Genomic DNA, 26,085 nt, shown 5'->3' on the forward strand with positions numbered 1-26,085 from the left:
GGTAGGATCTCTTATTCTGATATATGTGTACTTTTGCAATAATTAAGATCTATTCTACCATTCCTGAAAGCTACACACATTCTGTCACACCGCCTTTCCCAGGCGTGGAACTCGTTGATTAGACGTTGATTTCGGCCTTAATGTGAAATTTGTGGTATATTGCCACACTTACAAGTCAAAATGACGACCACATTTTAACCCTGAACATGGTTCAATTTAAATTGAAAAATTTGATCAGCAATTTATCACACCAAATTTTAGTTTTGTTTAATCAAGTTCAATTTTTATTCTAATTTCATAAAGATTCAGTAGCAATTTAGCATGTTCCAGTAGTAAACCTTCAAATATATAATTTGATTTGATTCGCAGATCGTCGTCATGAATTTTAATTTTGACTAGTTCAAGGAAATATTGGATTTTGAATCGCTGTCTGCGATGCGATACTGCTTAAATTGAACCCTGTGGTATAGTCACATTATTAATGTTTTCCAAAATAGCCTTCATATGTCTTAAATTATTACAGATTGTCCTTGGAAAATTGATGTAGAGAAATATCTGCCAAAATCTCTCCAAGATAAAGTAACTTGTGGAATGATGGATGATTGTTTTGGTGTAAATTGTTGTGTAGATTTCGAAATGAAATTGCCATTTTTTAACAAAGTCGTACATAAAAGTGTAGATGTTTTTGTATCTTTTGATCCATGTGAATTCCAACTAGAGGTTGGTTTTGGACAAGCTGTGCATTCTGAGAAATTACTTTCCTATCAATGGGGTAAGTTGATCTCTCCAAAATGCCTATTTGATACCAAAACCCATATTATTTAGGAAGACAAATCATTTTTGTATTTTTTGTTCCGTCTGGTCTTAAGATATATTCTAGATTTCTCAATTATTCTAAGTGATCATTTTTGTTTACTATTTACGGAGAGATATCAGGTTCTTGTAGCTACGAACCGATATAAAGACGTTTGGACAATAGGTAACAGTTTGGGATCCTGATCACTAATAAAAACATAGAACAAACTATCCTTTCTTTAGTAAACGATCTCAGAGGAGCTGAATGTGATTTTAAGTTGACTTGATGTGATCTTGCTGTCGTAGTAGATAAATATTTTGAATATTATTTCAGATACACAAACAACAATATCTTTAGGCAATGGAAATCCTCCGCCAGTAACACTAACGTAAGTCTTGAGATTTTAATTGTCATAGAAATTAAGCATTTTAGCTTCAAAAAGACCCTTTACAAATCCATTAAATGACGGAACACAATTTTATGGTATACTACTCCTTAGTTTTATTACACACGACTTTTCAACAAGTAGTATACGAAAGTAGTATGAAATTGTGTATTAATTGTATTTAATGTGATCTCTACCCCTAAATGTCGCTAAAGGATTATTTACAAATCTAGTACTTAGATTATGATGACTGCATATTGAACAAATTGAAGTAATGATAATACCTTTACAAAACGATTTTAATGAATAGAAATTTGCCATATTTGCGAAATAATGTTTCTATTTGTTTTCAGACTGACCATCACCAGGATTGGCCAAGGCTTTAATATAGATCTAAGTGTAATGGTCTGTATACCAGATGATGGTTCTTCTTTTTGTTTTCCTGAAGATGGTTTAAATCTGTTAAAAGATGTTCACATACCACTTTGCGATGCCAGGGCACTTGGTAATCTTGCTAATAGTGGTATGTTTGTTGAAAATAACGGTTCTTTAATATTTTTTATACGCCCACACGTAATATGGGCGTATATTGTAATTGATTTTCTTTATGGGCGTATATTGTTATTGATTTTCGTGATGATCGGATAATTTTTCACCGAAATATCGTGTCTGACTTGACGTTTTACTCTATTAGCTATATTGTGCAACTCGTGCTCACTCTACAGGCTACAATTGTTTACAGATTCTTTTGATTTTTATTTTGTGTGTCAATGTCATTATGAAGATGATCCCTATCGATTTTGGCGATGACCGGATAATATTTCACCGAAATATCGTGTCTGACTTGACGTTTCACTCTATTAGCTATATTGTGCAACCCTGTAGTCACTAAAGACTGTTTAATCATTTCTGACAGCTGCCAGTGGGCGTATGTTACCTTGCCTGGCAAGCTATCTTTTCATAATATTGTTTTGCTTTAACTTCTAATGTTTTTGACAATCGAAAACAAAATCTCGGGTGCGCCACTAACTAATGTTAATGAAAGCCTACTAAAACAAATATATTAACTTCAAGTACCCGAATGAATGCAGGTAATATCTTCAACATCAACTACAATGCCGAGAGATGATACCAACTTTTGTGTGCTTAACATCCTTGTGAAGCTTATCTGTCAATTTTTATGAAGTCTTTGGCAAGTCAATCAAATGCTTCATGAACTATTTCAGATTTCAACCTAGAGGAGTATTTGAAAGGTTTGAAGCTTGAAGCTGGACAGAAATTAAAAAAATCTGGAGCTAAATATATTTTGAATAAATTGGGTATAACACCATATTTACTGGATGAAAGATGTGATATCACCCGCTCGCCATATTCCTCAAATATTGATGGATGGAAAAATGGTAAGAATTAAAATGTTTTTTTTGTTATCCGACTCCAAATCAATGCACAAGAATAAATATGAAATCTGCCACTAGAATTTACATTATTTGACTTTGCTGAAACCCTGAATGCTAAAGATAAAGAGACAAAGCAGCCGTTCTTTAAATTTATTTAATCATTATTTATTTCAGACTGTCCAAAGTCACTCAAACCACTTCCCAAACTTCCAAAAGGACTGGTTTGCCACCTTGATGATACGTGTACCAAGATAGATTGTTGTTTCCATATTGAATTTTTGGACACCAGCTTCCATGCTTCACTCAATTTAAATATGTGTGACTATGTTTTGGAAGCGTCCATTGAGAAAGAAAAAGTCAAATTGCCGTTGTTGGGTAATGAGTATGATTTAGATAAAGGTATATATTTTATTCAATATTTTTATTTTCAAATTCTTCTTAAGATAAAGGTTTTCTTGTCGATGTTATCTTTCTTCTTGGATTGTCGGTGGTTTCTGCAATCCCTGAAAACCTTTTAGAGGGCCTGCTCCTGAATTCCAAGCGCTAACTTTTGTTCCACGGGTATTAAGTTGTTTAATTGTGAGGATTATTTTTGATATTTTTATTCCTAGGTATAACCAGTAGCGTGCAGATCTCCGATTTTTTGGTTGTAAGGTATGTTCAAGTTACTATTTTTTTAGTACGAAATCCATTGTTGATGACATTTATCGAGAGATCGATAGACGACAATCAGTGATCTTGGTCCTACCTGATTTGTCAGCCGCATTTGATACCTGGGATAGGGATACTGAGGATTTACTGGATACTGTGTGGACAGAAATTGGTTTAAGAGGTACAGTTTTCCAATGGTTTCATTCATACTTAACTAGGACGAAACAGAACGTCTGCATTAATGGCCAATTTTTAACAGTTAAGCTCGATCCCTGTGGTGTACCACAAGGTTCCGTTCTGGGACCTATCTTGTTTAATATCTTCACCAAACCACAAGTATTGCCTCCAAATATGGCTTGTGTATTCACCTATTCGCTGATGATACTCAAATGTATGTTGGCTTCGAAGACAAGTCTGAAAATGCTGTAGTCGGTAACATTGAAGCATGTCTTCAGAAAATACACACATGGATGACTTTTCATTTTAAGAAACCTAATCCTGACAAAATTGAAGTTCTGTTCATCGTAACCAAACAGCAGTTAAAAAGGTCTAAAACAAACTGTCTAAATGTAGCTGGGGAAGTAATCACAGTATTGCAGAAGGCAAAGAACATTGTAGTGGTACTCGATTCAAACCTCACTTTTCAACCAAAAATTTCACCAGTAACGTCTTCAACCTTTCACCAAATTGAAAAACTTGGAAAAACTGAGACAATACCTTTAAACTGATAACCTCAAACGTCTAATACAGGTCCTAGTAACATCCAAACTTGATTACCATAATGGAATTCTGTATGGACTTCCTGATTATCAAATTCAACAATTGCAACGTGTCCAAAATACCGCTGCAAGACTTTTATCTGGGACCAGGAAGGAGGAATATATTACTCCAGTTCTGGAAAGTTTGCACTGGCTACCTACAACGCATCACTTATAAAATCCTCTTACAAACAAATAATGCCTTGAATTGCACAGCACCCAGTTACATAACAGACTTGATTATCATTTATATACCATCTTCTCAAAACCTCCTTATTGTCCCAGACTATTTCTTAAAACATTCAAACACGTGCCTTCAATTACACACCACCTTACTGCCAATTAAACGTAAACTACCCAAAACTGAAAAAGAAAAAAAAATCTCAAACTTTGGTAGCGCACTGGGAACCTCGTTATTAAATTCGGATGTAATGTAATGTAATGAAACTAATCTGAATTTATGGATTGACGCTTATGATTATCATTACTCGTTGCCGAAGAGCAAAACGTCAGATACCTCTCGTCTGTGACACCAAATCTATTTCATCTCCATCTTAAATACTTTGTATTTTAGGTTTGGTGTTAGTAAAAAGGACAAGACGTTGGTGTTTGATTTATCAATAGCAGCATGTTTTCAAAAAGACAAATGCCAAGCTGAATTTAATGTTTTCAGTGGTACAGAAATCCCACAATTTATTTGTGACTTGAACGCTAAGTTGGATCTGAAAGGTAATTTATCTTTGTTGAACAAAATAGAAGTGATGAACTCTTTGCAAAGTTTTGATGAATAATTATTTATGCACTACTCTTGTATTGCAGTTACTAGCAATAATACCCTTCATCTGGCTCATGAAGACATATTTCATCTCAATCTTAAATACTTTGTTATTCAGGTTTGGCTAGATTTACTATTCTTGAATTGAATTAACTATCTCAAGTTTTGCACAAAGTGAAATCAAGATAATAAATATTCAGAGATAACTGCTTCTGTTTACAAACTTTTGATGGTTGGTATTTTTATAGGATTTTCAGTTGATGATTGGGCTAACAACATGGGTATAGATTTTACTAATGGTTTACCAAAGAAAGTAGTTCAAGTATTTTTAGAACAGACTGGTATAGCTGAGATGATGTTAGATCAACCTTGTAAACGTGACAGTTTAAAATATCAACCGGCTCTTCCTTCCAATTGGAAAAATGGTAATTGAGGTTATTTTTAGAAGTAGTTTAAAGACATTTGGTACCCAAGAATCAATTTTTTTGTTCAGAAATTTCATAACGTGCAACGTTACCAATCATAAATATTTCTGATCGGTCAATATTGGATGAGGATTACATAGTATTGAACATGTTTCTTGATAGACAACAAACACCTTTCAAAACTAATGATTGTCAGCTAGCTAGATGCCACTTTTAATTCTAGATTGTCCAAGAATCAAGACCTTACCAGTACTGAAGGCACCAGTGAATTGTTATATACCTGACTATTGTACTGGTATTGACTGCTGTCTAGAAAGTGACTTACTGGGAATTTCATTAAACGCTCATCTCAATATTGATACTTGTAACTATGTTATTGAAGGAGCTATTGAGAAAATAGGATTCAAGATTTCAATTTTGGACTATGACTGGGGTAAGATCCCTTTTTATCTTCAAGTCTTAAGAGGACAATTGTTGAAAAATTCAATATATGAAAAGCAGATATTGAACACTGTTTTGACAAAGGGGGATTGTAAAAAAGACTATATCTTTTCAAGTGTGGGTGATATTTTCTATGCGCTGGACCTGTTCATAAAGATTTGAACGATTAACTTGAAAAAATACAATTTTTTGAATATTTTGTGTTAAATACCAGCCCGACACCACATCCATCACCTTAATCCTGATGTTTGTATGTTGTAGGAACTGAAGAAATAGAGCAACTGAGCGAATTCCTCTATTTGAAGTAAGTAGATCTACTGAAGTTCAAACGTTTACACAATTCTCCCATATGGAGTATCCGTCGTGCATTCTGTTTATTATCAGCTTTCGATACAAAATCTGCATTGTGACAGTTGCTTTAGGACTTCGGTTTCTTTGCAATGCGCCAATTTTTATTATTTAATTACAAAGTTCCCTTTGTTTTGTAATCCTTTTGTGTTCTTACTGTAGATTTAAAATTGATAGCCTGCTAGACCAGAAGATATTTATAGTTGACCTGTCTATCAAGATGTGTTTCCAAGGAGCAGATAACTGTGAAGTAGATCTACCTATTCTGAAACAATCTCAGATACCAATGCCAGTATGTAATATGGAGATGGGATTTACGATAAAGGGTAAGGGTACTTTTTCAGACTATATCCTTTCATAAGTTATGTTTAAATGATACTTAGATTACTATTAGTTTATAATTGTCTCTGTTGCTACAGGCCTGTCAAGGTCATTCGGACTGAAAATTGAGAAAGACACTCTTGATAACAGACTGCACATCCTGAAAATTCTTAAATCATGGTTGTTTTCCAGATTTCTCTTTGAGAAAATGGCTTGAAGAAAGAGGAGGAGATCTAACTAATATTTTAGCCAATCAGTTGATGGATACACTGGGTATCACCAAATACCTCAAAGATACTCCATGTACATTGGTCCATGAACCATTCAGAACAGCTTCTATGAACAACGGTTGGAATAACTGTAAGTATATCATTTGACATAATACCATTAACAAAATAAAGCCCAAGTACTTACGATCCGAACCGCAAAACGAAACCCGAAATCCGCAACAACAATACAATGACAAATGAAATGAAATTAATGGAATTTTACGTCCATTTTACAGTTTTGCTCCACGATGAAGACGGGAAAATAATGACCAATGACAACAGCTAATGAACTTTTCATAAGAGAAAGTATATCAATCATAGATGCGGAAGTATTTTAACCTAGCTGGCACCATGCCTGTTATTGCTGCTCAATTTTACACATCATCGTATATATTGATAATTTGAATAATTTATTTGTCGTAGGTATTGAAAACACAGGTCTTGTTTCTGTTCAAATGATTTTGTTGATTCAGCATATTCGGCAGCAGTCAGTTGTCAACCTTTAAAGGCTTTACAAATTTTAAGACACCCTATCAGATCAGAATTGTATATATTAATTTCATTTCAGTGTGTCCATTGAACATAACGTTACCAACTCTAAATGATCGTATGGCGTGTTATATTCCTGATTATTGTACTGGTATAACTTGTTGTGTTGATGTTAGAGAAATATCCAGAACATTCCAGGCTCATCTCTTTATTGATACCTGTAATTATATATTCAGTGTGGGAATCGAGAAGATCGTTTACAATATAACATTGTTTGATTATGTTTGGGGTAAGAATTGTTTATATTATAATATTGATTGATTATGTTTGGGGTAAGTATTGTTTTCAATATAACATTGGTTTATTATGTTTGAGGTAATGTTGTATATAATGTAACAGTAGTTGATTATATAGCATTGATTGATTGTGTTTGGAGTAAGTATTGTTTATATCACAATAAACAATAACAATGGTTGATTATGTTTGAGGTAAGTATTTTCAAAATAGAAAAATTCGTCTCTTTGTATTAACCGCTTTTCAAATAATTTTATAGGAACTGAAGAAACTATTGATGTTGGTGGAATCTTTCAACTAAAGTAAGTTATATTTATAGAAAGTGTCAGTTCAAACATTAAGTGCATGTCCAATAAACCAGTTTGTGGTGTATTTAGATTCTGAATGATTGATTGTCATTAACACCTACAAGGAACAAAACTGCTGAAATGATTCTTAAACCGTATCTTATGACTTTTTGATTACAATATTGGTATTAAAGAAATTATAGAAACATATTCCTTAGTTTAGTCAGACAGTTTTGCAGAGATGGCAAGGCCAGTTGCAGGTCGACTTCTGGTGTTCTGGATCTTATGTTATGTATTGTATAACCATCTTACATAACATCTTATTTATTCAGATTTCAAATTGAAGATCTAGCAGGAGAGAAACAATATCTGGTCAATTTAAAGATGAGTGCCTGTTTTACTGCTGGAGAGAAATGTGACTTGGAAATACCAGTTTTTACTGATATGAGAGTTCCTAAATTGTTATGTGACTGGGATGCTACTCTTGCTTTGAAAGGTATTCACGTTTTTTACATGGATAGGTGCGGAAAATTTAATGATTCAAATAGAATGTTCTGTGTGTTAGAAGCCTGAGGGCCCATGGTTCGATTTCGTCGAGATACGTTACGGTACTCCCGGATCAACTTTCAACCCGATTTCCCCCTATCAATTTCTGAATTGCTCTTTCAGTCTGAATTGAACAACAATTTGTAAGCTGTAACGTTGTTTTTTGTTCTTTGTGCTGTTGATGGACCCAGTGGGTATATTATATACAAGTATTGCGTGGGGCATTGTAATCAGCATCATTACTGATGGAATGCAATCTTCTCATCCTATGGCTGAAGATATATTTTATAAACAATAATACATGAGTTAGGCAATATTTTCATTTTTATTTTACTTACAGATTTCAAACTAGATGAATGGATAGCAGATCAAGGTGGACAAATAGGTGGACAATTAACTGATACAATCATACAGAAATTACTGGAGAAGCTTGGACTTTCTGCTTATCTACTATCACCTATGTGTGACAGAAAGAGTCTCAGTTATTCACCAGCAGTACAAGGATGGAAAAAAGGTAAAACAGACATGCTTAATGGTATGCCGTTAGAGTTGATGTTCATATGATAAGGACTAAACATTACTCATTCTTCAAATTCTGGGGCGGCTCAGCAACTTAAACACTACTCTTGGGATCTAGGAAACAATTCTAGATTCTGGATTTCAAGATTGTTTCTTCAGGTATTTCAATTTTCCCCGACCCCTCTCCTTTCAGTACAGCTCAGTACAACAGAAGGGTCAACAGGGAGAAGGTGCCAGTGGTTCGGTTGAGCCGATACACCGAGGCCTTGTGTGCCATGGTTCCCAGCCTTCACAAGTCCACGTTTGTGCAGAAAAGTAGGATGTAAAACCCAATTGTACTTTTTCAGATTGTCAGCTGGACATGAATTTACCAATACTACCCAAAGATCTGTCTTGTCGTGTTCCTGATTACTGTACTGGAATAGACTGTTGTCTAGAAGTACCATTTTTAAAACGATCTTTCCGGACTGTGGCTAGTATTAATATGTGTACCAATGTTCTCACTCTGTCCATAGAGAAAATCAAACTACAGAAATCTCTTGTAAATTATAAATGGGGTAAGTAGTGTTAATGGAGATTGGGATGTTTAAAGAGCTTACATGAAAATGGTTTGTAAGACAAAACTTGATTTTTGAACTTATTTTGATTGATGAACATGAATTCCTTATATGTTTTCAGGAAAGCCAGAAAGTTTCAACTTGAGAGGCGTCGTAAAGATTGAGTAAGTTGGCTTTTATAAGAATAATTGTTCATAATACAACCCATTTTTATTGTCGACCTACATGGTTATTTTAATCCTATGCAAACATAGAACGTGGATCATTCCAGTGATTTCAAGTGCCATTCCCTTACAGAGAGGATTGTACTTGTGTATTACATTTTGGTAAATACATTCTTTCTACGAGTATATATTGTTTCAGGTATATAATCTACGATTTAGCTGGAGACATGCAGTATCTACTAAGTTTAAATATGAGCATTTGTCTAGGTTCTGATAACCCTTGTCAGCCTTCTATTATTATTCTGAATAACGTGAGAGTACCAAAACTCTTCTGTAATTGGGATTCTACCAACAAACTACGAGGTATGTGTAGTAATTTAGTACAGGGTTCAATTTAAGTGGTTTCGCATCGCAATAACCCTTTTTGCGATTCAGTATTTCTTATATTAGCCAAATTTATCACCACGATCTGCTTATCCAATCAAATTATATATTTTACATGAGAATTTTTGTCAAATCTAAGTTGTATTTGGCAACGCTCGGCGGTGATTATTATTATTATTTTACATCGAAACAATATTTGGATTCGCACTTTAAGAGCTGTCGTATTTATGCTTTCAGATTTCTCATTAAAGACGTTTATAGAAGAACAGAGACAAAATCTAGGTGATGTTTTGTCTGAACTGACTTTTTCACGACTATTTCAAGCTCTAAATATATCTCAGTATTTAGTCAGACCACAATGTAACCGTGATAATGATATATATTCACCTGCTAATAGTAAAGGGTGGAAATATGGTGAGTTATTGGATCGCCCTAATTTCCCTGAAATCTAAAATACATGTGTCAGAAATGATGGTTTGGGCAATACAAGTGTAGTCCTTACAGAAGGTTCCATTCTGACATAGGTGGAGGTAATGCGTTCAGAGGCCTCGTTGGAAATAACGCCGCTGTCAAGGCAAATTACTCACTTAACCCAAACAAGTGCATTCCCCATTAAAGTTAAAAGAAGTGCTGATAAAGATATATATATATATACATATTCTTGGTTACTATGATTCTTCAATAGTTTATTTATGAAACTTTTTTTTTCAGACTGTCCTATCCAAACACTGGATTTTGGTCAACTACCAGACTATGTTACGTGTCGAATTCCAGATTTTTGTACTGGTATTGACTGTTGTGTAACAGTTCCTGTGATTGGTCGATCATTTAACGTTAAAGTCTATCTCAATGCCTGTGATTATACTCTTACTGTTTCACTGGAAAACCTCGTCTTCAAGAAAACTTTACTGAATTATAAATGGGGTTAGTATACATATGGCTTGTTTGCAGGACTAACAAACTTTGATGATTTCGACTTCAATTTTCAGATAGGAAGGTACAGCTACATCAGTGGCGCTTCTATAAATTAGGGGTGGACCGAGAAAGGACCACAAATTTGCCAAAGGAGGTTCACATGCAATTCTTTAAATGATAAGCAAATTGATAGTGTTGAAGAGTGCACCTTTAAAGTAAAAATGGTTTAATTGTATAAGTATAGTTTAAATAGCACAGTATTAACTAATAGTCACTTTAAGTTTCACTTCACTGCCTCTATTTCTTTACTCTACTTTTCTATGTATCTGAGTTTTCTTTAACTCAGATAATCTTTTCCTATGTGTGAACTCTTTTTGAATAGTGTTTCCTGGTTGGTGATTTTGTCATTCTTCAAATAGTTTTGTTACACTAATGTTGGTATTGGTGTAGTTTGTATTTACATTGAATCTTCTTTAATGTGTTCTGTGGAATGGTTTTGTGTACTTTTTGTTAGTATATTGTTTCAATATATTTTTGGAATGCTGGATTAATCTTGTTTAAGATTTCTCCATTCCTGGTTAGGTACTTTACTGCCCACAGGTTCTTTAGTTAAAAAAAAACCTTTACAGGGGTTTTGTTCTATGTTACGTAATAAACATCTAGTCAACTGAACTCTTGGTGTGGTTATTTAACCCACACGACAATAGTAGAGGTGGGGAACGGATGGGCAAAAACAACACGCTATATGTGAGTCACAAACTTAGCAGGTTATGATTACACACCTGGAACACTTGATGCTGGTCCGTCATTGTACTTTTGTGATCAGAATAGTCTTTTGAAGAATAGTAGATTATATGTGTTTCTTGGCTTTGATGTAATTGCCATTTTACGGTAAAGGTTGGATGTGCTTATTGGAATTAGCATTGACATTCTCTCTTGTTCCGTCGTTATCTACAGATTCATTTGTTTTTATATTCATACATTTAGGTGAAAAGGAACAATTCAATATAAATGGTATTATAGGAATAGAGTAAGTTTATATTTTATCTTTGAGTAATACTGTACACATCAGACTCCTGTAATTGATACCAGCAAGCAAAGTGTCAACAGAAATATTTTATCGATATAAACTGTGCATCCATAATTGTACAATCATACGTGGCGTGCAACTAGATATTTTTTGAAAACAGAATCTTTCTCGACCTGTTATAGCTTATAGAATATGTCTTTTGAGTATCTTTTCGATCACACTATAAATTTTAGGTTTGTAATTGATAATTTAGAAGGTGCCAGACAATATTTAATCAGTGTATCTGCTACATTCTGTTTTGATTCCACTACCGGATGTTTAACAGTACCAATATTAAACAATGCCAGAGTACCTAAAATACTATGTGACTGGGAGAGCGACCATTACCAAACAGGTCAGCCACTGTTTCTTTTGTTAAAAGATTTTTTCTAGAAAACCTCTTTATAACTTAAAATATTTTTACAATGTGTTTATAGGATAAAGAAGTGGTACAATTGTTGCTCCTATTCTATTTCAGATTTCTCTCTGTCTACATGGTTAGAAGAACAGGGAATGTCAGTAGCTAGTGAACTAACATCTATTGTATTAGCTAGATTATTTAATGAATTGAATATAGCCCAGTATCTTAAAGATCCACAATGTGATACTACTACTGGTCTTTATAATGGAGCTGTTGATGGATGGAAGAATGGTAGGTTTAATATTTCACATACAAAAACCCCTTTTCATTTATTGTGGTACATTTATTTGCATTGGCCAATTTTGGGAATCACTAGAGTCAGAAACAGTCTTACCAGGGTCGGAAACGGCTTCACTTGAGTAGAAAACAGCTTGACTTGAGTCGAAAACGGCCTCACCAGTTTCCAAAGCATTCCCACTAGAGTCGGAAACAGTCTAGCTAGAATTGGAAACAGTCTTCTCAGAAACAGAAACAGCCTCACATGAGTAGGGAACATCATCACTGGAGCCGGAAACATCATCACCCGAGCCGGAAACAAACTCACTAGAGTAAGAAACAGCCTCAATAGAGTAGTAAAAGTAGTCTCACTTAGCTTGTGTGGGATGAAGTTTCAAAGTTAATTTCAGAATTAACAAATATTTTTCCAGAGTGCTCTCTTATCACCAATCTACCAACTCTATCCAATGGTTTAACATGCTATATTCCTGATACATGTACTGGTATACAGTGTTGTGCTCCAGTTCCTAAACTCAAAAGATCATTTGAAGTCTTCATATACCTAGATTCGTGCAATTTCAAATTCCGTGTTGGTGTAGAAAAATATGAGTTTAGTAGAAATCTGATCAATTATGAATGGGGAACCAAGGAGAGTTTGTCCATGCATAAATTAGTAACAGCTCAGTAAGTGGATTTCAATATAAAGGGTATTTCACACTCTTCTTAGTATATTTACAATTATCAGTATCTAATTCGTCTAAAATTACTCCTAAACGACGGTCCAGAAATGCAGTATTAAGACTTGAATTGAGCAAATGCCTCACAATCCACGACTAAATTTAAAGTCTTTTTGGTATCCCAGACTCTCACTTACCTCATTCTAACTTGGATTGCGCAACGGCCTTGCGAATTCACATACAATTCACATGTCGGTTCTGTCATGTCCTTGGACCGAAAAATAGAATTGTACTAAAAATGCGGCCTTAAAGTAATACTTTTCCAACTATTCTGAAATCTGTGATTTGTTTTTCAGTTTTACTATAGATGATTTAAACTCGGAGAAGAAATTTCTGGTGAATTTAAATATCAGTGTTTGTTTAGAAAAAGATAAATCATGTTTCTTATCTGTTCCTGTTTTAATCAACACCAAAATACCAAAATTAGCTTGTGATTGGGATAGTACACTAGCTTTGAAAGGTCAGGTTTCTTCATGAAGACATTTTTACAGAAAATATTGGTTAAGGAGAGAAACGCATTTAATGATCTGGAATTGAGATTGATAGAATATGTAGTACTGTGCTAAATTCGAGAGAGCACGTACACGTCTGGTCCATCAAACCATGAAGAATTTTGCCAGAATTGAATATCCATCTAGTATTTGGTCTACTGGGATGGTAGATTTTCCTGAGCTTAACACTCATGTAGGACGTCTTGAAATTTGTGACTTTCAGGTTTCTCACTAAGTGAATGGTTAAAGACGCAACAAGCTACTGGTGTACAAAGTTTAACAACTGCTTTGAGATATAAGTTATATGAAAAGTTGGAAATAGCCAGTTATATCAAGTCGAAACCAGTTTCGAGGTCATCAAGTCTCTTTTCTCCAGCAACTGATAAAGGATGGAAAAATGGTATGACTGTTTTCAATGAAGTTCAAAAATTTCAGAGCCCCTGACCCAAGGCCCTAGGACCACGGCTGATGCTTCGACATTCTGATCTGTAGCCCAAACTCAGCTCCTCTACCCAATGATTCATAGAAAAGCCATTGAACAGTATGAATCGTAAACACCGGCCCAGTCATCGGTTTCTAATAACCCAAGATTTTTAGGTGTTATTAAGAGTTATTTGATGTTTTTTTTTTCAAATTTCAGATTGTCCGATAACGAAAATCGAAAAATATCTCCCTCAATTACCAGATTTTTTAACATGTCATATAGGAACCAGATGTACCAACATAGATTGCTGTATTGATGTAGGATTTCTAGATACATCAATCTATACTCTAGTAGATATCAATATGTGTGACTATACCTTAACTCTGACCATTGAGAATCTCTCGTATGAACAGAAACTATTTGATTATAAATGGGGTAAGGATACAAGTTTATGTAAACTGCACATCAATTATTGAACATTCAATGATGGTATGATATTAAAAGGCATTAAAGGCATATGGAGGGTTATACTGTGTTTTCGAGCAGAAGTAGGAAATAAAAGTTGATATTATTCCCATGTAAAAGACTTGTGTATATAGGTCTTCATAGAAATCGTTACTTTCAGCTTATAATTATACCTTTGCCTTGTGTCATACGTAAATGGGTGAATGTCTTGCTTTGACCTTCTCTGGAATATTTTTATTATTTTATACTCAGGTGAAGCAGATCATTTCTATCTAAAGGGAGTCATACGAATTGAGTAAGTTTGGATTTTCTTTTCTACATGTAATAGTTTAGTCAAATAGGACTCCATCATAAGAACTGTTGTCAGAAAACTCGTACCTTATTTTTATAAATATAAATGACCAATTTCAGTCAATAACGGTAACCAATCAGAGTTGTCGTCCCAGTATTGAAATCGTTAAATTTATGAAGTTGCTGTTGATATTTCTTTATTCTCAATATTTTTATTTTTTATATCTTCCATAACAGTTACATTATCACCAAAGTAGATCAACTAAAATCTCTAGAAATCAGTGTCAATATTTCTGTTTGTTTATCTGAGACACAGTGTTTGTTTGAGAAACAGATTTTAGATAAAACACTAATTCCACAACCTTTATGTGATTACAAGAAATCGCTTCAAGAAAACAGTAAATATATTTTAACATTTTTAGAAATGATTCCGCCCACGAAGCAACCCGATTAAACCTTCACAACAACATGAGATTCCATAAAATAGTTATTTAAAGATTGTGTTAGCTCGTGGCAATGAGTTGCAGGTGTACCTATTTTTGCACTAGATAGTAAATAAGTGAAGATATGATTTGCACTGTATCATCCTGACTTGTAAGATGAAATTTGTTACGACTGGGAACTTGCTATGAAAACTATCAGCAACGAAACGTAAACCACAAAATTTAAAAATTAAACATTTGTTCGATATTTTCAGAATTTTCGTTAAAAACATTTAATATTAAAGAAAAGTTAGCCGGTATAGCATCACCTGGTGTATTTCTATCTAAATTACTGGATGAAACCGGTCTATCTGATCTTCTTGAACAACCAGCCTGCAACAGAGAATCTTCTCCATATATACCAATTGATTCTAGAAATTGGAGAAATGGTAAGTTTGTACCAGCATTTGGGATACATTGGTGATTATCCTCATAATAACGATGCAGCCATATCCTGATAAGCAATCAAAGTTAATTGGAGCTTTTAATTGGAAGTTGGTTTTGGGTTACGCACCTGAGCTTGTTACCAGAGTCTATTAAGAACCAATTTATAACTTGATTCGAACGGAAAATGTTCTGACCCGGTTTCCTTCATCATTTTGACACCTTTTAACAAATTTCTTAACATTTGATATTAGGAAAAAAGTGCCTTTGGTCCTTACTCGATCCCTCACTTTGATGCTTAGAAACACCACTAGAAAGAACGACACGTCGTTTCGTATGATGGTAAATGTTGTACTGTACAAAATCGCTTTATTTCCAGAATGTAAGAAATTTACCAGCTTAATAAGTTTACCAGATTCATCACGATGTCACTTCTCTACCGACTGTTCAACCATCGACTGCTGTATTTATATCGAGTTAATCAAACGTACTGTTAATCTCAAGTTCCAGGTCGATATATGTGACCTTCAGCTGACCTTGACATTAGGAAAATTAAGTCACAATGTTTCTTTGTTTGAATATGAATGGGGTAAGTATAAAGTATTTAAATATAAATTTTGATATATTTAGTGCCATCTTTTTACTTATCTATCGATTATCGATTACAGAAATTTACACTGGTATAAGACCCTACTGAATTGTACATTTTTTAAATCTTGATACTGATTTCCCCTTTTTCAGGTAAAGAAGACATCTTTCACATTTCTGGCAGGGTTCGATTACAGTAGGTTTATTTCAATTACAATTAAAAACGGTTTGACTATACAGCGGTTATCTATGACATAGACATACGAAAGAGTGTTCAGGACCAATTGAACAAAGCTTATGTAAACGTCGTTGACGTAAGGATACTAGTTCCTTTCAATTTGTTACTGTATAAGGACAATGTAAACCTGGAAGACACCATTTGATTCAACATTACTTTGGTATATTTAAGCTGATATTGTGTACAACACCCTCTTCATTTCAGTTATAAATTGGTGAATATGCCCACAGAAAATAAAATAAAAACAGATGTAAAGATAAAAGTTTGTTTTGAGGAGGATTCCTGTTTATTAGAAATACCAATTTTAAAACAAGTTGATATTTCATATTCTCCATGTAAAATTACTAAACCACAACCATTTAAAGGTAAGCTTATAGAATCATCAATGAACATACCGCTGTAAGGTATCAATTACATTCGAAAGTACAGCGATTCACTTAAACTTAAATTGACCCTTTTGATACAAGAGAGGATTCCCATTTATCGTTCGTTGGAATCGTGTGGATTGTAAATGACGTCATATGATCCCCGAAACGAAGTATATAAACTGGCTACATTGCGTTTTCGAAAATATATGTAACAAATGTTCCAAAGAGACTAAATGTATACTATAGTATAATAGCAACTAAGATAATCGAAAAATCTAAAGGCTTTAATTATCAGTCAAACAATCATTTCAGATTAATACGAAAAAGTTTTTTTTCAGGAATATCTTTTGACTTCTGGTCTTTTGAACATTGTGAGCTTCAACCATCAGGTACGTGTCGAGTTATTCTATCGTACATGTCTCTATAGTCAGACCTGATGGAACATAACCTGTTTTCTCCGGGATGGCTGCTGTTTTTGAACACTTGTTATCTTCACGGCTCTCAGGGTCACACTTGAATTCAGCAGCCACGTTGCAGTTCGTATGTCTATGATTCATGAAATAGGTTTTTATTGTTGGCAAAAGTTTGTTTCAATACGATTGAGATAACCATATATACTTCAGCCAACCCAGCCAACTTCATCCAGGATATACCAAAATGAACGCTGCAATGAACTAAATTCCGACCCATCAAATATAATTCACAAGGTTGAAGATGCTTTTCAGAGAAATAAATCATTTTTTTTCAGGCTGTCCAATAACTCTACCAGATGAAATCTCTAAAGTCTGTCAGCTAGATGATAACTGTCTAGGAATATCATGTTGTATTGGTGTTGATATAGAATATCTCGGACAATATAATGTTAATGCATCATTCAGATTGGATCATTGTCAAAATAAATTGATTTATTCATTAGAGAATAAGAAATGGGAGAAAACTCTTCAACCTATAGTAAATGGTTAGTAGTGATATATGGTCTCTGTTTACACAAATATTCCATTAATGGTGTCCTCACACCATATCCAGATAACAAACAAACGGTCAGACATGTTTACCTTTCTATTTGAAAGGGATCCTTTTGGATTAAACCTCGTCTTGTTATATATTTATATCCTGCATGTGTTTTGTAGATATCAACATAACAGAGTCCATTGGAGAAGCCATTGATTTTAGTTTTGTGTTGAAAGATAGTGGTAGTTCCTATGTGACCTCCCTTGATCTCAAACTGTGTGCTTTTAACCAATGTAAATATTGGAAACTATTGGATAAGAAACCTCTTCTGAAACCAGGCTGTAATCACAGAAGAAAGAGACGTAGCATTATAAAAGAGTAAGACAATATTTATATTGAGTTTTTTTTTTCGTATTTTTGACCCTGTGCAGAGATTGCTTACTTTGGTCACAGCCTATCAAAATCCCGATCATATCAAAAACACGTCAACACCATTCTGTTTTGTTTGTCTTGATGATACTCAATTGATCAATCCGAGATGACAGAAAACACACCATTAACCATAAATGTGAGTGTGGTTTTAAACTGTTTGAGGGGGTACTATATAACCACAAAGGAATATTTCTTAGAAAAGATGTTGTTTTATTTAGAAAATTTGATAATTATAAAGAAATGATACAGAGAATGATGAAAGAAGGGGCATCTAATATAGATATACAAAAATATCTTTCTAAGATTAAACTTGAAAAGGTAGGTAAGATCCTTTTAATTGAATGGACGATGTATCCGTGTTGGCATCTACCCTAAGGATAAGCAATTGATCAAAAGAAAATTAAATCTCCAAAGCAGATCAGCTAGTTTCCAGTTTTCCAAAAGTGAAAGAAAAAGATGATTAGCAGCATGGAACTTAAAAGATATCTATGTTTAACGAAATGATATCATATCACTGATCGTGATATCTGATTAATTTCTGTTTTTATCAGGAAAGACAAAGGCAGAGCAATTTACAGCCAGATTGGAAAGATGGAGGACAAGCGAATAACCTCAGATCAGCACTAAAAACCATGGGATCTACAAACCCCTCCACAATAATTTACTCTTCTAAAAATCAAAAACTTAAGATTGGCATAGAGGGAGGTAAGATTTTCCAAATGAAAATGATTTATGTATTTATTTATGAATTATCTTAGTAAATATTGTTGATGTTAAGTGGAAATAAAAGTTCGTATACACAGAGTGTATGTAAAACAGTATTGAGGAAAGTGGGGTCATCTGGAAAATACAAAGCGCATAATTTTGTAATCCAGTTAGAGGACGTAAGACTCAATCATAGTTTGGTTTCAGGCTTTTCTCTTTGCAGGTCACTTCTCATATCTGACTTAAACGAATGTGAAATTTATTTTTGATGTAATTTGAATTTTTAGGTGAACAAATATTGGGTATATTGAATGCTGTAACATCAATACTGGACACATCAAGTCAAACATACACTGTGGGTAAAGGATTGACTGGTGTTGGTGTTCAGATGCTTGGTTTAAAGTTAGCCAATATGACTATAGGAGAAATATCAGCTATGATTGATATGAAGAACATTGATCCTGAAAAGGCTGTCGAGTTGGCCAATGAATTGAGAGATCTTGTTTCTGCCCTGGTAGTATAAAATTTGTTTTTATGGCCAAAATGCATGAAATAAATGCCACATTATCTCATGGATTCTATGTTTTGTAAGCATAGCCTGTCTATGGTTTATGAATAACTTCGTTTAAATGGATATTTAAGGTGCATTTTCAATTTAGAGATTATAATATAATACGTTTGCTTCGTATCTGAAAATTTTATTACCAATAGTTTTTTGCCAATTCAATTATTGTAATGAATGACTTTTACCACGGATACCTTACTTTGTAATACGTTTACATCTTGAATAATCCAGGATGACTATTGAACTACCTCATTAAGTTTATCACGAATCGACTTTTAAAATTTCGATTTGGAAAGGTACATATCGGTTTTCTCCTTGTGATTGCAAACCTATGTTATACTTATGTATTATTTTACTTCCTCATTTCACCGGATGACGACAGTGTAAATTGTTGAAACATTGTGAACAATGAACTAAGAAATTTACCACTAAAATTATCTAATAGATTTAAATGTTATTTTTTTCTTCAGTATTCTGAAATATTGAAGGCTGTAATAGATGGATCGACGAGTAACATATTCGAATCGTTTGATTTTACATTGGAGGGTGATTTTAGTCTTCCAGAACAAAGCTTGAAGTTATTTGAATTTGATGAGGATTTTCCGATTGGTGGTATCATAAGTGTTAATTTTGGTGAGTAGATTTTCGTTTGTTACTGAACAACTGTAGATGAAAGAAGAATTCACAATACCTTTTAGCATATTTATCCATTCTGTCTCTGAAGCCTTTTTGTTAAATACGTTAACTGCTTGATGCCGTTTGATAGTGGTAATATATTTTGTTTAATTATTTTAGCATTTGGGGCATCATGTTCCTACGGAATGAAGATAATTTTAGGAGCAAAGGTCCTGAAGATGAAAGCCTATGGTGGTGTGGTGCCGTATGGTTCTGTAAAAGCGTATGGGGAGCTATCTATTGGCGTTTTAGTTCTATATGCAGGCTTGAGATTAGAGGGTTACATAATGACAACTTCCTTCCCAACCCGAGCTGAAATTGGATTTTCTAAATTCCCTCTTGAAATTGGGTTTGTATTTGATAGATGTCACAAAATTTCATATTGAAAAGTGATAAGATTTATTTACTGTTTCGTTTCTTCATACCTAATAAGAACATTCCATCTTTTTATTGAACACGTATTTTTCAATTCGCGAATATCAAGGCCCAAAATCTGTCGGAGTAGTCAGGGGCTGTCGGAGGATTACAGACACCGGGAGAAGGGGAGGTAGTAATGGAGAGGACAGGAGAAAAAGATAAAATAATAAAGTGTAGGAAAACCAGGCGGTGACGCTCGACCCCTAACTTTTTAAGTAGCTGTGATTGAGAATGTTAATGACAACGCAATCTTATTAAAATGCAAATCTGAATCATTTAGTATTTTCCCTTCCTTTATAGGAACCAGAGTTAAATTTAAGCTGTATTAACGCCGTCGGCAAGATCATCCCAGTCTACAACTGACACATTTTGAATTGTTACCAAATTTCTATCATCAAAACTTGATTAGCTCACAATGTAATTTGGTGTCATGAATTGCTACTAAAATTTTTCAATCTAAATTGATCCCTGATAGAAATATATCATCACATGTTTTTATTAATTGTTTTAGATTTACAATGGATATGGAGCTGATTCCACTGAAAATAAAACTGAAAGCTATTGTCAAATTGAAAGTCAATTTATTATTTACTACTATACAAAAAGTTTTGTATCAAGCAGAACTATGGAGATATCAAACAGAGAGCATTAAAAAGAACATAATCAATTTTGGTAAAAATGAAGTTGATAAATCTCCACCGATTTTCTCTGAATATACGGACACACAGGTAAAACATTATAATGTGGACGAATATCGTCGTCACCTTGTCGGTCCGTCGGTCCGTCTGTCCACAATTGGCTTGTGAACGCGATAGAGACTACAGTTTTCATCTGATTGGAATGAAATTTGGTGTGTTCATTTAAATTGATGAGATCTTGGACAAGATCGATATTCACGATTTTTCGATGAACGGTTTTTGAGTTATTGCCCTTGACTTATTAAAAACGCGTCAAAATTTGTTTGTGAACACAATAGAGACTACAGTTTTCATCCAAATTTGACAATCAACGGAATTTGAGTTATTGCCCATGACTTAGTAAAAGCGCATCAAAATTTCTTATAGCGTTAGAGGTGACAGTTTATGTCAGAATTTTATTAAACAATGTGTGTTTATTTAAATCAACAATATCTTGCACAAATTAAATTTTTGGTATGATTTGACACAGATAGGTGTCTGCCCTTGATATACTGAAAATGTATCAGGAAAGTTGGCGTATTTTGCTAGGCAACCACATGTTTTTTAAGTTTTAGTTCTATTTTTTTAGATGATTCAACCGAAGTTTTAAGGAGGCGATGTGCTTTTGTCATATTGCAAGAACTTATATTCAAACCTCTGAATGTTTTTCAGTCGGGAAGAAAGAGACGAGCAGCAGGACTTCCTGCCAGCACAGAAACTCGACATTGTTCAGTTCGTCAGCTGAAAGGACGGGATTATACTGAACCCGCCATCGAGATTTCTGTAAGAGCCGGGGATGACAAGAGTCAAGTAAGACTGTTTCTTACAGCTGGTACTAAACCTGGTTTAGCTGATGCTCTCTCCGAAACACAACTTGGTGGGCCATCTTCTATAATCACAGATGTAAGTTATACTCTTTCGAAAATCCACAGAAGTAAAAAGCTTCTTTGGTATTTCATATTAATTTTATAGGATTTATGCTAACCACTGTGTTGGTGTAAGAACTGGCATTGTGAAGTGACAGGTCCAGAAGTGCATTCATGTTTATCAAAATAGATCTAGCTTATACGAACCAGCCTTAGCAGAACTGTTCCATCAGCAACTGTAGTATTTCAGTCAAACCCGACACGTTTTGATTTAAGTAAGTTATTGCATGACATGTACTGAATGATTGTTCCATAATGTTTGTATTGGTTTGTTTTCTTTGTTGTAGAAATTTAAACAACATGGTCAGCCAATATATTTTACAGTTGTTGGTAAAAACAGTGAAGATACAGCAAGCACAGTGACCTGTTCCATACCAACGTACGACGTATCCTTACCCGGAGGCAGATTTACTGCAGAGTTCATCACATCAAGCAATCCTAGAGTATTGAAAGCTTCTGTTGTGGCATTTGAAGATTCAGATTTAGCATATGCAGCAGTTGGTGTTGGTTTTGGACGTGATATCCATGGCGATGAAATAGAGCGTTGGAAACCTGTTGATCTTGCGTTTAAGAATGAAGAACCCTACAATGGTAGGTGTACTTCTGATGACACATAGCAATGTCCTATCGTCGTTCCCAAATGGTGCCAACATGACCACTTTTGTAATAATTAAGAGTGTCTTTGTTTATTGCAGGATAACGCGGGTTGAGGTATAAGACGTTACGCCGTTAAACTTAATAACCTCAGTCTGGTACACCATAATTATCATCTCTGCAGTATGAACTATTCCAAAGGAACCATGAAATATGCATACAAATTTTACGGGTATTTGTGGTTTTCTTTACAGCTGATTCAGATGCCGATGGTGATGTTGCTCTTAGTCGCTTTACCACACAGAAAAGTGGTCGACTGATTGCTCCTATAGTTTCTCAACATAAAGTCAATTACTATAAAGCCTGTTTGAAGAAATGTTTGGAATTACCAGCATCAAAATGTCTTTCAGTAAATTATGATTTTGGAAATAGTAGTAATTGTCAATTACTGGAATCTATCGAAGGACATGAACATAAAATGTCTGTGGTAAGGTTCATTAATTTAAAAAAAATGTTGAAATGCAGACTGTTGTTTGCAAATTGAGATATACAGAGTTCATTGTCATCACAGGTCTGATGTGATGTGTTATAACTAGACGTTGGTTTTATTAACCGCTCTTGCTTGATCTCCCAAATCACATGCTGCATCTTCAGTAGCATGGTCTCGGAAATTAGGATTAACATAAAAATTAAACTCTATTGAAATAATATCAATGCTTTTTTTCAGTCTGGAAAATATGTGCACATGGAACGACTTGGTATTGGGTTTGCGTATGAATTCTCATACACAGACAAACGGTTACAGCACAACAAGCTCTACTATTTCAACCTGGATCTTCAAAATCATCTTGGATTCAGGAATATTATTTCATCAAAGGGTGTTTTAATTGACATCAGTCCACCAGTTCCTGGAGATGGTATGTAGTGATATGTTTACTTTAACGGGCTTTGTACTTGAATTTAGTACAGAAAAAACTCAAGATATGATATTTCGACATTTGATACTGAACTGTAATTGGTGAAAAGAATATACTAAGCCAACAGATATAATCATTTGTTTTTTGTCGAATTAGATCGATTGAAAAATTTGCCGTAGTTCCTTTAGATTGTAGTGACTGGTGAAGGCTGCAGTGTGTTTCTAGATTTGGCAGAAAATTTGATTTGCAGATCTTCTTGATAATATTAATTTGGCTTATCAAAGAAAGTATGAACTCCGATGCGATAAGGCTTAAAATGAACCCTATGTCATATGTTTTATTCTGATGGCAATATTCAGTGAAAGGTTATTTATGTTTCACTATTTTACCAGGTAAAATGAAGAATATAACAAATGACGTTTTAGAATGGATTCCATGTCCAGAAATGATACCCTCTGACCAATTAGATTGGCGCTTGTTATGTATTGACCAATCAAAGATAGTTAAAAATCACAGGTGAGCCCAATATAAAAAAATAGAATAACGTAATCTATAGTAAATAGTAGATTATGGATTCCTATTTTAAGAAACTAACCCATCCAATCGGCATTGGCTTGATTTCTGTTAATTAAGTGGCTTAATGTTTAAGGATTTCACATTCATGTGACATTTTGACTGACAACTATTCTCATATATATACCATCGCATTTCAGGATAATAATTGATGGTGAAGGCTCTCAAACAGTATTTAATGGTCATACACCGTTACTAGATAAGAAATATTTCCGAGCAAACCGATTTATATCAGGTATTTTCTTTTTATTTTTCTGAGATTTTGTAGAAGGTGGTAAGGCTGAATATTTAAGTAAACGTACCAATATGTTGTTATTATAAACAACCAAACTATATGAATCTCCTCTCAGGCATCATGTAGAGGTCCATCCAGTCTCTAATTTTGCTGTTTTTTTTTCATTATATCCTGTTTGTTTCAATTGTTAACATTAGATGTTATTGTTGATCATCTGAACATTGTAATTTTATTTTGATAGCTAATTGGGATGGAATTCATGACAAAGAAACTGGAATTCACGGATACTCTTTTGCTGCTGGACATAACATTTGTGAGGAAACGTTTGAAGAACACAGAGATCCACATGCTCATTTTTTCAATGATTCTGAATGGAATCATGAAGGTCTGATAAAACGTGAAGAAGACAACCGTATACCAGGTATATAATTCAACAAATTTCGTTAATTAGGATAATCGTTTCTTAAATGCAAAAAGAATACCAAAAGCAGTTTTGACAGAAATCAATAATTGAAGTCCATTTGCTAATGTCGGCCTGCAATACACCCATTACTTTAATTTGTGTCTGTTTGTATTGCTTATTTGCTGAATCTTGCAGAAAAAAATCTATAAACAATTGAAAATCTTGTATATTGTTAACAAATCTACCCTTATATAAAAATGTTAGAAGCATGGTTATAAAGGTATAATGGTATTTTTCTACAGATGGTAATTACTATGTGACAGTAAGAGCTTTAAATAAAGTAGAGTATGGTGGACCACTTGTGACAACTTTCTGTCATTCAACAAAGTATACTATTGACAATACAGTTCCCTTTGTACACGAGGTATTTAATGTACAATATGAAGAGGAGAGTAAGAATTTATCTGCAGAATATAACGCAAGGTAGGAATTATAAACCCTAAAAAAAGCACCAAAAACAAATATAAGATTAGGTTAAAGGGATTATAAATATTTCTAAATATTTCATGCGTATAGGCACCATTCCAATTTTTAGTCTAACGTCGCTGTGTTTCTTTTGTGCGTTTTATGACGTCACCATCGAAAAGTCCCTGTGATGTTATAAGAACATTTTGCGGTAATGACGTTATAAACGCTTGGTTATAGTGGATTGGCAAGATTCACAGAATGGATCAATTGAAATAGCGCAAATCTATTCCCCTCCCAGATACACATGAGAAGTTAAGAAAGCCTCTTCCCAATCCATTCAATCATGAAATACATTTAAAGAAGGGAAGAGGGTGGGATGAATATAAAATGAATAAAGAACCATTCATCTTATTATTCAGTGATCCTCAATCAGATGTTAAAGAAGTTGATATCTGTCTGGGAAGAACAACTAAAGATTGTTCTATAAGAGACTGGGAAAGATATCCTCATTCTGGAGAAGTCATTCACAATACAGAGTTACCAGGAGGTATCCCAGTCTGGGTTAAGATAAAGGCCTGGAATAATGGTAAGACTCCAATGTTTACATATGTTTTCATTTTGAGGTAGTTAAAACTATTTCTGGCAAAATATA

The 26,085-nt window shown here is 34.1% G+C and overlaps 1 protein-coding gene across 1 annotated transcript; it reads left to right on the plus strand.

Annotated features, from left to right (window-relative positions):
- Nucleotides 1-3,499: 3,499 nt before the first annotated feature.
- On the plus strand, nt 3,500-3,658 carry LOTGIDRAFT_144608 (hypothetical protein; the record flags this gene model as incomplete). Its single annotated transcript, XM_009055483.1, has 1 exon — nt 3,500-3,658. A coding segment is annotated over one exon (159 nt), but the record flags the coding sequence as incomplete, so codon positions are not given.
- Between the last annotated feature and the right edge of the window lie 22,427 nt (nt 3,659-26,085).

Source organism: Lottia gigantea (genome assembly GCF_000327385.1).
Source record: "Lottia gigantea unplaced genomic scaffold LOTGIsca_245, whole genome shotgun sequence".
NCBI lineage: Eukaryota > Metazoa > Mollusca > Gastropoda > Lottiidae > Lottia > Lottia gigantea.